This window comes from Jatropha curcas, chromosome 4 (assembly GCF_041381405.1).
Source record: "Jatropha curcas cultivar XTBG-Jc1 chromosome 4, XTBG_Jcur_1.0, whole genome shotgun sequence".
In the NCBI taxonomy this organism is placed as follows: Eukaryota; Viridiplantae; Streptophyta; class Magnoliopsida; order Malpighiales; family Euphorbiaceae; genus Jatropha; species Jatropha curcas.
Genome location: NC_143154.1, coordinates 2995110 through 3011195, shown reverse-complemented (window position 1 = coordinate 3011195; position 16086 = coordinate 2995110). Strand labels below are relative to the sequence as shown.

Here is a 16086-nt window from a genome sequence, read left to right as displayed (position 1 = left end):
AAAGACTCGTTTATGTTGCAAATTTAGGAAATGGCCCCCGCCCGACAATAATTATATGCGAATGGTCAGGTCAACTTCAAATTGAATGATTTCTATAATTATGAATTTAAAAAAAAAAAAAAATTTCTTTAACCTTTTTATTTTTTAGGCTGGTTCTGTCCTCACAATTGCATGAGCTTATAGCTTAAATTTCAACTCATATTACTAAAAAACAAAAGAAAAAAAGAAAAAAAATGTAATGATAAAACCGTGTATTTTTCTTTAAAATTTTTCTTTAAAAAAAAAAAGGAAAAATAAAACTAAAACTTATAAAATAATTTAGCGTGACCAAATTGAAAAAGGAAGAGAGACATGGTACAGCTGTATCTCTATTTGCCTACAAAATCTTGCATCCAAATAAAGATTTAAATAAAAACAAAAATAAAAACTTTATATAAACCCCCCATAATATCTTCCCCAACCTAGCAACATTTCAAGTTGCAGTCTTTCTACACTTAAACACAGAAGGCAAAAAAAAAAAAAAAAAAAAAAAGAAGAGAAGAGAAACGCCATGGATACTGTTATCCACTCTCTAAAAGACCCATTAGCCTTAGCTCTTCTCTTAGTAATTCCTTCTCTATTACTACTACGTCTAATTTCTCGGCTTCGCCGGCGATTACCATATCCACCGGGCCCAAAAGGGTTACCAATTATAGGCAACATGCTTATGATGGATCAGTTAACCCACCGTGGCTTAGCTAAACTAGCTAAACAATACGGCGGTCTTTTCCACCTTCGCATGGGTAACATACATATGATGGCTGTTTCGTCGCCGGAAATAGCCCGGCAAGTATTACAAGTACAAGACAATATATTTTCAAATAGACCAGCCACCATAGCTATTAGCTATCTTACGTACAACCGCGCTGACATGGCTTTTGCTCACTACGGACCGTTTTGGCGGCAAATGAGAAAGCTTTGTGTAATGAAACTTTTTAGTAGAAAACGAGCAGAGTCCTGGGAATCCGTTAAAGATGAAGTTGATTGTATGATAAAAAAGGTTGTTGAGAATAAAGGGAGAGTACTTAACGTTGGAGAGTTAATATTTACCTTAACTATGAATATCATTTACAGGGCAGCGTTTGGTTCTAAAATTGAAGGGAAAGATGAGTTCATAATGATTTTACAGGAGTTTTCAAAGTTGTTTGGTGCTTTTAATATTGCAGATTTTATACCTTGGTTAGGTTGGATTGATCCACAGGGTCTTACTTCTAGACTTGGCAAGGCTCGTAAAGCACTTGATAGATTTATAGATTTGATAATTGATCAACATATGGTTAAAAGATCTCAAGGCATTGTTCCTGATGAAGATGGGGATATGGTTGATGATTTGCTTGCTTTCTATAGCGATGAAGCTCAAGTTAATGAATCTGATGATTTGCAGAACTCCATTAAACTCGCTCGGGATAACATCAAAGCTATCATCATGGTAAGTTTAAGCTTTCTCTTCTGTTGGTAATTAGGTTTGGTTTTCCAGTTTTAGTGATAACATCGATAAATGGGTTTTGTTCATTGGGGACCACTCGTTGGGTCCTCAACTTTTTAGAAATTTAATTCTTTTTTTAATTTCTTTTATATTTTAAAAGATATTGATATTAGTTTTTCATGTTTAAAATTTGCAAATTTTTTTTGTTAGTTGGATCCTACTTGAATTCCAACTAGTAAGTTATATCTATACTTCAATATCACTAAAGCGTAGTTTATCATTAGTCTTACCAACCATGACTACAATTAGAGTTATTGTCACAACTCTATTTAACTTGAAATGGGTTGTTTTTTTTTTTTTTTTGAAAAGTACTTGAAATGTGTATTTAAATCATTACTAATAAATTTATCTCAAATTGGTATTTGAATCATTATTATATGAGATTACGTATCTAAACTATCTGTAGAGTCTAATTGATTAAAAAGAGGTAAAATTTTGAATAAAAACTCTAAAAAATTACATATTTCTCTTACAAATACCATAATTTTCAACATCAATATGTCATAATTTGACCATCAAACTAGTCACTATCTTCTAATTCGATTTGCAGATTTAAATACCATATTATATTATTTTGAATCAAAGACGTTTGCTACACATTATCTCATTTTACATCTTAAACAAGTAATTGGATTTAATTGCATGAACTTTACTTGCTGAGCTAAAAAGTTTTAATTTAAATTTGAGTACCACGTGTTGGTATGTTCATTGCATGGCAGGATGTGATGTTTGGTGGGACAGAGACGGTGGCGTCGGCCATAGAGTGGGCTTTGACGGAGCTGATGAAAAGCCCAGAAGATATGAAAAAGGTCCAGCAAGAACTTGCAGAGGTGGTCGGTCTAGAGCGGCGCGTGGAGGAGAGTGACTTTGAAAAGTTGACGTTTTTAAAATGTACACTTAAAGAAACTCTTAGAATTCACCCACCAATTCCACTTCTCTTGCACGAAACATCCGCCGACGCAGAAGTCGCCGGATATTATATTCCGGCGAAGTCTCGGGTCATGATTAATGCATGGGCTATCGGAAGGGATAAGAATTCATGGGAGGACCCTGATACGTTTCGGCCTTCGAGGTTTATGAAACCAGGAGTTCCTGATTTTAAAGGGAGCAATTTTGAGTTTATTCCATTCGGGTCGGGTCGGAGATCCTGCCCTGGTATGCAACTCGGACTTTATGCTCTTGATTTGGCTGTGGCTCATCTTCTACATTGTTTTACATGGGAATTGCCAGACGGGATGAAACCTAGTGAAATTGATACCAATGATGTTTTCGGACTCACCGCTCCTCGAGCGACCCGACTCATTGCGGTTCCTAACCCACGTCTATTGTGTTCTATTTAAAAAGAAAAAAAAAATTAAAATTTATACACCTGGAGATAAAGGAAAGGAACAAAATGAAATGAAATTTGGAGTTCATACAAGTATTTAAAAAATTGGTGAAACAAACAATTTTTTTGTTTATATTATATATATATATATATAATATATATTGGAGAAAAGGAAAGAGACGAGAATAATGGTTGAAGAGTTAAGAAAATGTGGAAGGATTTGAATTTCTCTTTCTTCTTCATAAGACTTTCATTATGATATTTTTATGTGAAAAATGTGTCTTCTTATTTCATCTCTCCTTTCTCTTCTTTTTTTCTATTTTCTTTTTTCTATGGCACTCAATAAAGTTTGTATGTTCATGTTCATGAAGCAAAGCAAATTAAACACTTCCCAAGTGAGAAAGTGTCTGTTTTTATGTTTTCTTTCATGTCTTTTTCTTTATTCATTATATTTTTAAATTAGTTACATGCTAACATTAGGATTAATTCAACTACCTAGAAAATGATTTTCCTTTCTATTACCAGAAAGCTATAATTCTACATGGCGATGACAATTTTACTCGACTTGGCAAGTACTTGATCTGATCTGATCCAATTTTAACGGGTTTGGATAGTAATAAATGGATTTCGGATGGATTCGGACAGTATTTTTATTATCTGTTATTGTGTAGCATGTAATTTCGGCTTATTAGACCTCCAATAAATTAAAAAAAAAATATCCATCCTCACAATTAAAAAAATTACAATTATATATATTTTTTTACAAAGAAATTATTTGCCTAACTTGAAAAGGAAAAAGTAAAGGAATTATTGTTGAGATTTGATGTTAAGATAGGTAGCTACTTGCTTGAATCATATGGGGAAAAGCTTCACATCAAAAGTGGTTTTAAAATCGAAATCATCTGAAGCTGCATTTAATCTTAATATAAAAAAAAAATAATTGAGATAAAAAGACAGAATTAAAATCAAAACCAAAATCAATAGATCCTGTACATATCAATTTGTCATATTTAAAATTTTAATACAGTATATGGTCAAATCACTAAATCAATAATGATAAATACAACAAAATATTTTCAAACCCAAATTAAAAAGTGTTTAATGTCGTAAAACCTAAAGATGTCGGATTAGAACTTAACCCATCAATCTTTAACGAATTCTCTTTCAATTGCAATTGTACTTATCATATACAATATTATAAAATATACTTTATAACATAATTTGTATTGTAACAACCCTAACAACACTTGGTAGGTGAAAGCCTTCAACAAAAACAATTTAGAAATACTAATAAACGTGAAAACTAGCAATTGATGTCCTATCAAACTTGGATTCTTTTGGAGTGGGCAGTGAAAGCGAAGTGAGGCCTTTCTTTGATCTTCTTTCCACACGGTATGATAGGAAAGTAATACCAATATTTGTCAAAACATATTGGCTTGTAAATTTTAGATTTCACATTTCATTTCATCATAACGTCCCATTAACTTTATCTTCAATCTTCAACAACATTTGATTTGGACTTGAACACCATCCATTTTGATATATTGTTTCCTCCCCTTCACCCAAAAGGGGTCCCATCAATTTCTATGCTCTCTCTTTCTCAATCTTTCTACATTTATGTCTATCTCCAAAGTCGAGTAAGCTCTCTTAATAACACCACCGACTTGTAAAAATCAGAGTGACTAATAAATATTGGAAGATGGAGTATTGTGTTTATGGATAACATCATCACTGTATTTATACTTTCTCTGTTTTAAAATATAAATCGTTTAAAGTTTTTATATATAGATTAAAGAAGCAATTAATTCTCTTAAATACTAATAAAATCATAAGTAACTTGACCAAATTACTATTTATCTCAAAATTAAGAATAATTTATGAAGATAATTATTGTATCTAACACAAATAAGAGTAATATTAAAAAAAATATCATTTATTATTCTTGAAAATATTCAAAACGATCTATATCTTTAGATAAAATAATCATCCAAAAATAAGTTATATTTTGAAATGGAAATAATATTCACCGATAGGTTTCCATATCCACTGCCGTGCTCATCTCCATTTCTATTATTTGCACCCACTTTTAGCAGCATGTCAATAGATTTTTTTAAAAGAAATGAAGAAGCTGCCGTCCCCTTAGGTCGTTGACTAACTCTGTGAAAACGGATTCTCTTATGTGCAGAAGTTAGTTATGGTTGGGTGCAAAAAATCTGTGGACATATGGTCCCAATGCCTAGCTAGCTAATTAAGAATTGTCGTTTTGATCCAATCAATACCAAATGTAGTGTACACTTAGACATAACTTTTTATAAAATTTGAATCTCTTGCCAATAAATTCATATGGAGATCTCTCTCTTCGATTGTGAAAAGACAAATATTATATTAATTTTACAAATTGTTTCCTAGTTGCTATAAGCATAGAACACCTATTACTAAAATAAGAAAAAAAAAAATCAATTTTAGATAATGCATAAAAAAGTACTCATGAAAATTTCTTGACTATTTTGGAGTATTACTATTATTATTGTAAACTGAATCAAATTGACATTGTCGTATTAAAAAAAAGATGTATAAAGTATTTCCTGTGAGTTGTAGCTCAGTTATCAACGGCAGACTAGGCGTCAAAAGAGCTCTCGGATTCGCTCTCCATTAAATATACCTGCGGGCGAAAAATCTTAACTGTGACTAAGCTTCAAGTCAGATTAAGCGAATCATTGTAATAAGGTTTGGATACCGGTGTAAAGAGATTTATCTAGAACCGATTATTCGAGTACTAAGAATTGCATGAGAAAAAAATGAGCATAAATTTTAATTTTTTTATTCTATTTTCCCATAGAAGAAAGACAGCTAAAGGTTGCGTAAGTTTTACAACTTCAAATGGTTAGTGTTTCTTCTTTTTTTTAAAAAAAACAAAAAATTCCATCACAAATAGTTCCAAGGTGAACTTATAATGTGGAAAGAATGTAATGTTGTTGGTGGAAGCTTATTGTCAAATTTGCCAGCTTCTGCATTTTCCATATGATCAGTTATTTATGCTTAGATCATGCTTTGCTTGTATCCCAACCACATCCCCTACACTATTAAGAATTGGAGTTTAGTTATCTAATTTTATAGTATAATATTAGTTGCTAGCAAGTGAACAAAAAACTATTTAGCGCTGAGCATGTTTCGGTTACATCAATCGAACTGAAGTAGTTTCTTTCTATCTTTAATACATATAATTTTATTTCAATTTTTATAAAAAAAAAAAATAAATCAAAAATTTTTCTGGTAAAGTTGAGATAGAACGGTGAAAAGGAGTGAGAAAATCGCTATTCCAACTCATAAATTCTGTAAATTTTATAAATTATTTCTCGAGATTACATTATCCTTGTGCAAAACAATATCTATGAAATTCTCGTTTTCATATTCAATATAAAAAAAAAATATATAAACTCATTTTTGATATTTACAAATAAATATTATATTCGTCAATCAAGTGGTGGTCTAGTTGGCTTTTTCACTTATGTGAGGATTTAGAGGTCTCAAGTTTGAGTTCTCTCGACTATTATTCCAATGAATTAAAAAAATAAATTTTATATTACAAATCCATATAATATATACATACACACAGTTTTTCATTTATTTTTAAATTAAAAAAAAAAAAGATAAGTATGGAAAGTAAAGAAGTTTGAACTCAATGTTACTAAGACCACCATTGTTTGGTTGCAATCGGATATTACAAGTAAAAGAAAATTAATCCAACCTACCAACAAACCAATCAATTAATTAAATTAAATACACAACCACTTCACTTTAAATCATAGTAGTCCCATCACATCACATACCATATATGTAATGTAGCAAAGCATAATCGGTAGAAATTGGCAACTTACAGCAACAATTCCTGCTAAACCCTAATTAAGACTCGAGCAACCAAGTCAAAACGCTTTCTGAACTCATAAATAACTCCTAATTAGGTAAGATAGTTACGTTTTTGGTGGGACACTTGAAATTTATGTGATTTATTTTGTCACACTCTCCAATTTACAGAAGACCTGTTATGACTCTCCACTCGTCAAAATGAAATAATTTTACAACGATTCAATCATAACTCTGTACTTTTACATTTTATTTTGACGAGAGACATTACTAAAATGTGAAAGTAGGATCATGATATGTCCTCTACAAATTTGAGGGTGCCACAAGACAAATTGTATAAGCTTTAAGGGCAAATTTATGCATTTTACTGTTTTTGATGACATATGTGATTGGGATTGAGGATATCTTGGGAAAACTGATTCAATCCGAAATGAAATTGAATCGACTCAATTTGATTTGATTTCAATTAAAAACCGAAGCCACTGTGATGGACCAAGTCGATTTGATTCTGTACATTTATCAATTCAATTTTTATCTTAAAATTAATTTACTCAGTTTATATTGGTCCAACTTGATTTGAATTAAATCAGTCGAATGCTTTCATCTATATATAACCTTATTCTTAAAATAAATCTTCTCAAATAAACTTTTAACGAAAATTACAAAAAAAATGATCCAATATGGTTAATTTAGTTGGTGATAGAGGAATTCTCCTATCTCATGATGCTCTTCCTCGAATCTGTGCTTCAATTTAGTGGGAAAAAAAAACATTGAGAACAATATATTTATACTTCTATACTACATATAGATTTGAAAATATGGGGAATAATGAAATTATCGATATCACTCTTGATGAGATTTGAAATATTCTAAAATAGTCTTGATTGTAACCAATTCAAAAATTACATTTTATACCAATATGTGTTTGGATGAGTGGTTCGACGCTCTTCTACTTTAACTGATGTCGATGTTTTAATCCTTATGGATGAAGCAAATACTCATTGGGAGCACTTTACTCCTTTTTGGTCCAACCCGGTGCAAACATGTTTTAGTTCTAGACCAGTGGATTCAGGATACTTGTGATTAAGACAAAAAAAAAAGAAAAATTATATTTTATTATTTGATTGGATATAATTTCTATAATAATTTTTAAATAAATACATCTAGATAATAAAAAAGAAAAAGAAAAGTATACTCTTTCTTTTCTATATAGTTGTAGGGAAAATTGAGGGTTTATTTGGCGAGGATAAAACATTTCTTTTATGTAATTTTTTTATTAATTTAACTATTTTAAATTTGCAACTTAGAAAAATAGAGAGATAAAATTAGATCCTAGCATTATTTGCTTTGTAATTTTCATTTATTGACTTGACTATAATCTTTTCTTTTTTTTTTGTCTATCAACATCAAATTTTGTTAAACTATAGCATTTTCGGTTGAGTTCTGAAAAGAGTTCTATTTTTTATAATAATTTTTTATTTTTTATTTTCTTTTCGTTACTGAATTAATTTGTAACAATTATCACAGTAATTTAGTAAGAGATTTATATCTCGGCGTCCGAATGATTAAATGTTTTAAATATTTTTTCTATTATATTCTAAATTTGTTTGACTTGAAAGAAAATATTGTTTATAAAACTAAAAAAAAAACTAGAACTATATATTTCTATTTTAAAAAATGTCAAAAGGTGGTATTTAGGGCATGGGCAATGTCAATGTCAAAGGACATGGACATAATTATTAAAATCTTCTCTGTTTATGGGTAGAATACATAAATTCATCTCTTAATTTTGTTATTTTAATTTTTATAGTATTCTTAACTTTTATTTTGACTCATCAAACACTTCAATTTATAAAACTACATTTATTAAATTCTTCGATTTTCAAATTTATTAAATACTTCAACTTGTAAAATTAGATTAATTAAACACCAATTAAAAAGTTGAAATTTATGAAAATTATTGTTTCAAAAGTCATGCCAACTAAATATCAAGTCGATAATTTACAAATAAAAGCCAAAAACCCTAAAAGTTATTGATATTAATGTCTAAAGATGTATAATATTTTCAAAGTTTACAAATTCAAATACATGATAGGTCATCCGGAAAATATAAAATACCATAAAATTAAAATTATAAAATTTAGAGGTGAATTCATATATTTAAATCAGTTTGAGAGATGCCTAAAAATGGTGAAATTATGTACTCAACTCTGAACGAGGGATGCCTAACAAGGGACCTATAACAGAGTAATGTTTAATATCTTAGACCAACACCTGCCAAGTCCCAACTACCCTTAGAATCATAATTGAAGTATTTCAAATCTTTCACGCAATGAAGAATGAACTAAGCAAAAGAAAACAATATTCTTCGGGGAAAAATTCAAAGAAAAAGAAAACACTACAAGGTCATTTCAATTGTCTTTCTTGAGAAAAATCAATATTAGGATTTTATTAACCAAATTTCGATTAAAAGGACGAAAACCCTTCTCTAAAAGATCATTCATGAAACAAATTTTCACAACAACAACAAAAAAAAAAAAAAATGTGATCTCATGAGCTTGATAAAACACATGGATCTTTAAAGTAATCGGCTAAATTAATTTTCTGAATTTTTTTTATTTGGTTTAATTATCCAAGAATGTATTGTTCATGTTGAATACAAAAATTTTGAACCACTCATTTTAATGATGGAACAAATCACATATAAATGGAGACAAACCTAACTCTATATAAGATGAAGACAGACAAACCTAATTTGGGATTGAGAGCAGAATGATGGAAATTGAGTGATGACTTGATTTTTTTTTTTTTTTTTTTTGGTACTTGTTAAGGTTTTAAGAATCTACGTTTATAAATAAGGGATTGAAGGATTAGGTCTATGGATTGAGTTGAATTTTATTTTGAGATGACTTCATTATAAAAATAAAAAAAAGAATTAAGTACATGAGAAGTAACACTGCAAGTAGCTTATATGATAAAGTGCAATACAAATTAAGCAATTGTATTTATTTTAATATAAATAAAAACTTATACTTTAAAATTATATAGATAAAAAAAAATTAAAAGAGTAGAAATATATGACGAGCATAATCAACATACAAAGCAAGCCATAAAAAAGACTAGCACTATATATAAATGTTAAAATAAGGGGAATAATGGGATTTTCAATAATACCCTTAATGAAATTTTGGATATCCTACAATAATCATAGAATTAGAAAATTACATTTTATTAGTTGCTCAGATATAATTTATAAAATTTTTTTAAAAAATAAATACATATAGATAATTGAGAATTTCAAAATTTTAAATTTTATATTTTCTAAATTTATTTTTTAATAAATACATATGACAATGAGACATTTGAAAATTTTTATATTTTATTTTGATTATAATTTAAAATATTTTATCTAGTAGAGAGATAAAAAAAGAAAAAAAAAATTTTTTTAATATTCTTTTTTCTTTATGTTTGTATGATTTGATTGGATATACTTTTTAAAAAATCAATTTCAAATAGAATATGCATAATATTTTATTTAGAAGAGAGATAAAAAAAGAAAAAATATATTCATTTTTTATGGTTGTCAGAAAATTTATCAAATTGAAGATTTATTTGGAGAGGAAATATTATTTCTTTTATGTAATCTATTTTTATTACTTAATTAACTTATTTATTTATTTTAAATCTGTAACTTAATAGAGAAATAAAATATTTAAATAGACTTATTAACTTACCAATATTGGATCCTAGCATGATTTGCTTTGTAATTTTCATTTATTAACTTGGCTTTAGTCTTTTTTTTTTTTCATCAATATCAAATTTCACTAAATTATGACATTTCCAAATGAAGAAGATGTTATTTATAAAATTCAAATTAGAAATTTTTTAATATAATTTGGTTCTTATTATATATTGACTTCTAAAAAGAGTTTTATTCTTAATAATAATAATTTTTATTTTTAATTTCTTTTTCGTTATTAAATTAATTTATAACTACTATCCTTTTAATTTAGTCAAAGATTTATATTTTCCTTGCGATAAATAGATGACCTCTTAATGATTAAGCATTTCTTTAATTTTCTTGATATTTTTTCTCTTATTTTCTAAATCTATTTGACTTGAAAAAAAATAGTATTATGAAACTGGAAAAAATCGAGAACTATATATTTCTGTTATGAGTCACTTTTTGGGTTTCAAGAATTTATGTGTATGTCTATGTATTCCTTTCTTTAATTCACTAGGTAAGTAATACTACCACTATAACCAAAGTGATTATCATTATCGATTCAAATCATCTTCTCATTTCTTTTCTTTACCTAGCAGTAAAAAATAATTTATTATTATTATTGATTATAGTTGTATATAGATAAGGGCGAGCATTCGGTCAATTTGAGTAACATTTTTAATTAAAATGAATTAGCCGAAATTTTTTTTGACTTAACTGAATTTAGCCGAATTAATTTTTTAACTGAACTTAACCGAACCATTTTCGCCGAATTAATTTTGATTATTGACCGAATCAAAGTTAAAGAAAATGAAAACTTAATAAAACAAAATTTATGATTAATTGACTTAACCGAATTATTAATGACTACTTAATCAAAATAAAAATTAAAATATTTTTTATTTTTAATTTTATTATCTATTTAATCAAAATGACGTAGTTTTGAGGGTCAACTTGCAAAAAGACTAGTATATAAGTATATAACGAGCATGTCAACATGCAAAGCGTGTCATAAAAAGGACTAATATTTTTAAATGTACCAAACTCGTATGGCTTACATCTTTAGAATTGGTTAGGATATAAAAATAACTATTTTAATACTAAGTTTCAGTGAAAATTATTAAAATAAGATAAATAATACTCAATATATATCCCATGATATTATTTCTGTAGATTTGGCTTTTCATGAATAAAGAATAATTAATTAAATAAATCACTGTTGTATAACTAAATATTGTCTTGCTTGCATAAAAATTGCACTTTAAAATGGACGGTTGGATTTAAAATACAATTATTACTCCCACTGTTCCAAAATATTAATAGTTTAAGATTTTTTTATGGGTATTAAGAAAACAATTAATTCTTTTAAGGCCAAATATATAAATTCACCTCTGAAATTTATTACTTTAACCTTGTGGCACCCTCAACTTTTATTTTGGTCCATCAAACACTTCAACTTATAAAATTATACTTATTGAACACTTCAATTTTCAAATTTATTTCATTGAACACTTTGACTTGCAAAATTAGATCCATTAAGCACTCATTAAAAAGTTGGAATTTATGCATATTATTTTGCAAAAGTCATTCTAACTACATATCAAGTTGATATTTTGCAGATAAAATGCAAAACCCTAAAAATGATTGATATTAGTGTCAAACAGTGTGTAATATTACCAAAATTTACAAATTCAGGTGTATGATAGGTCATCCGTAAAGTTCAGAGTGCCACAAGATTAAAGTTGCAAAGTTCAAGGGGGAGTTTATGTGTTCAGCCATCCTCTAAATCCTAATGGAATCAAGAGTAACTTAATCAAATTACCATTCATCTCACATCATTACTTCTTCTCACACTATTAAAATACTCAAAACGACTCATATTTTGGAATAAAATTATCATCCTAAAACAATTTATTTTTTGAGATGGAGAGAGTAGATAGAAGTTATAAAAGTAAAATTACATTGAGATTAAATGAAATTTTGAATTGAATTAGGTGTGATTTGATCGTCTTTTCACTTATATAAGAAATGAAAAATCTCGAATTTTTTACCATAATAGTTTTTATCAATTTAGTGAATTAAGGAGAAAGTTATTCTTATATTGTAGCTCGGAGTGTATTTCAATTCATTTGGCATCTAAATGAATGAAAAAAAATTAAAATTCTGAATAGGGGTCGAATGTTACCATATTAGCATGGTATATTAGTAGGGGTTGAGTGTTACCATATTAGCATGGTATATCCAATCCATTGCTTACAGTACATAGTAAATGGTCTAATGTATAAATTCACCCATAAAATTTACGCGATTTGCCTTGTGATACTAAGTTTGTAGAAAATCTATAATGACCCTACATTTTCACACTTTAATTAGTAATAATTATGTCCCACTAAAATAAAATATAAAAATGCAGGATCATAATTGAACTCTATAAAATTATATTATTTTTACAAAAGACATTATTATTATTTAAATGTGAAAATGTATGATGATGGTAGGCTCTTTGTAAACTTGAAAAACAAATCTATGTACGTGGCCCATAGTACATGCATCAATTAAATTGTATAACAACACGGCTCCTACTTGAGTCGTGATGCATATACCACGCAGTATCTCTTCTTCTTCTTCCTTCCTTCTTTTTTTTTTTTTTTTTTGGTTACATAAGGAGAAGAAAGCTCAAAGAAGACCACTAAATACACATCCTAGAATAGGAAATGCCATGGATATCATGAAATAGCCATTGCAAAATCTCCGGGCGGAGGCTGATCCACAAAAAAGGTACCCAAGGGGATGCTAATCCACAAAATCCCATTGCAAATAGCCATTACATTTAGTATCTCTCTTTTTGATCGTCTTGTCAATTGTCATTCAAGCTCTTGATTATGAAAAATAATTTATTTTTCAAAAATAATAAACATTTTAGTTTATGACACTACAAAATATTTAAATTTATAAATATTTGCTTTTAAAATTTTATTATTATATAAAAATATAGAAACTATAGTTTGATAATAATAGTAGCCAATAATTAAGGGTGATGATCGATAATAACACTTGACTAATCTTAATTATCAATTGTCGGTAATTGATGTGTTGATAACTATGTGTTTATGAATTTGTCAACCCTGAAAAAATGCTTTGCTCCTAAAAAAACAAGTCATTTTTTCAAATGATTTAATTTTTCTTTAGAACAAGACAAAATTTTTCCTACTTTTTTTAAAAAAATGTCAAAAGGTGGTATTTAGGGCATGGGCAATGTCGATGTCAAAGGACACGGACATAATTATTAAGATCTTCTTTGTTTATGGATAGAAAATATAAATTCATCTCTTAATTTTGTTATTTTAATTTTTATAGTATTCTTAACTTTTATTTTGATCCATCAAACACTTCAATTTATAAAACTATATTTATTAAATTCTTCGATTTTCAAATTTATTAAAAACTTCAACTTGTAAAATTAGATTAATTAAACACCAATTAAAAAGTTGAAATTTATGAAAATTATTGTTTCAAAAGTCATGCCAACTAAATATCAAGTCGATAATTTACAGATAAAAGCCAAAAACCCTAAAAGTTATTGATATTAATGTCTAAAAATGTATAATATTTTCAAAATTTACAAATTCAAATACATGATAGGTCATTTGTAACATATAAAATACCATAAAATTAAAATTATAAAATTTAGAGGTGAATTCATATATTTAAATCAGTTTGAGAGATGCCTAAAAATGGTGAAATTATGTACTCAACTCTGAACGAGGGATGCCTAACAAGGGACCTATAACAGAGTAATGTTTAATATCTTAGACCAACACCTGCCAAGTCCCAACTACCCTTAGAATCATAATTGAAGTATTTCAAATCTTTCACGCAATGAAGAATGAACTAAGCAAAAGAAAACAATATTCTTCGGGGAAAAATTCAAAGAAAAAGAAAACACTACAAGGTCATTTCAATTGTCTTTCTTGAGAAAAATCAATATTAGGATTTTATTAACCAAATTTCGATTAAAAGGACGAAAACCCTTCTCTAAAAGATCATTCATGAAACAAATTTTCACAACAACAAAAAAAAAAAAAAAAAAATGTGATCTCATGAGCTTGATAAAACACATGGATCTTTAAAGTAATCGGCTAAATAAATTTTCTGAAATTTTTTTTTATTTGGTTTAATTATCCAAGAATTTATTGTTCATGTTGAATACAAAAATTTTGAACCATTCATTTTAATGATGGAAACCTAACTCTATATAAGATGAAAACAGACCAAATATGAGAAGAAAACACAAAAAAGAAAACTACAAATAAAAATAATAGTGGTAAATCTAAGAACAAACATAAGAAAAAGACAATTAAAGAAAAACAAGATATAGACTGACAAATCTAAAGTTTATTCAGAAACAACCAAAAAAAAATCTAAAAGAAAATAAAGAAAATAAGGAGAAAAGACGAAGAAGAAGAAAAAGTATTCCAAAAAAAAAAAAAAAAATAGAGTATTCCAAAAAGAAAGAAAGAAAGAAAGAAGAAGAAGAAACAAAGAAAAAAACAGAAAGACACAATCGAAAAGATAAGCGAAGGAAGGAGATCTAGCTAAAAGTCCTGATGTCTCCTTCCCAAATCTAACAATAGGTGTTTAGACAAAATAAGTTACATTCTATGAAATTGATAAAATTACATTTATAACCTCAAGTGCATCATTTTAAAAGAGATGTAAATTATTTTTTTTATTTTATTTATTAATAATAAAATTTAAACCAATTAAATAGTGGAACTTCAAATTTAATTTTCATACATTTCTTACATATTCCATCTCTATAAACCACTTTTGTAATATTCCCTCCAAACCACTTCTGTAATACTGCCTCGTACCAAATTGATAGACGCTTTTTATTTTTTATTTATTCCAAATTATAGCCCACTTACTATTTTAATAAGTTAATTAATATATTAAATCTCGATTACACACATATTTAATATTACTTTGTTAAAATTAATTTTGTTATTTTTATCAATTACTCTTTATTTTTCAATGTCATTATTTATTAACGAACACTTTAAAAATTAAAAATGTGGACCGTGGTTCAATTGGCAATACAGACGAGACATTTTATAAGATTTTTGTGCTCAATCCTCAATAAACTCATCGTCGAGGAGGGACAAAGAATCTTAATTATGACAACCTCAAGCCAGATTAGGCAGTCCCTTATAATAATGTCCGAATATCAGCGATTTACACAAAAAAAAAATTTTGAAAATGTGAATATTTACTAAATTAAGTCATTCTCAATGCATATTAACCGGCCTTAGATAATTAATTAATTTTGATTGATGTAAAAAGTCAATAATAGATATATCTCATATAAAAGTAAGACTATAAATAGAAAAATACATGCAAATTTACATTTCTAACTAAAATAACTGTTTTTTTTTTTCTTGTGAAATATAAAATATGCCTCAATGTTTTTTTTTTATTATTATTCTTGTGAAATAGAAAATGTAACTATCGGAAGTAACAAATTAGATGCAATAAAACATACATCGATTCCATTGCACATGGAGTAAGCCGTTGGGATAGTGTAGTATGATAAATGCAATTTAATGCCATACATATCTAATTTCAGAGGATAAAGCCCATGGAAAT

At 27.8% G+C, this 16086-nt stretch overlaps 1 protein-coding gene across 1 annotated transcript; it reads left to right on the top strand.

Moving 5' to 3' along the window:
• Nucleotides 1–476: 476 nt before the first annotated feature.
• Nucleotides 477–3247, top strand: LOC105628450 (cytochrome P450 84A1). The gene is made up of 2 exons (XM_012209864.4): nt 477–1468; nt 2245–3247. The coding sequence occupies exons 1-2, from the start codon at nt 551–553 to the stop codon at nt 2863–2865; spliced, it is 1539 nt and encodes a 512-aa protein (XP_012065254.1). The 5' UTR covers nt 477–550; the 3' UTR covers nt 2866–3247.
• The last annotated feature ends 12839 nt before the right edge of the window (nt 3248–16086 follow it).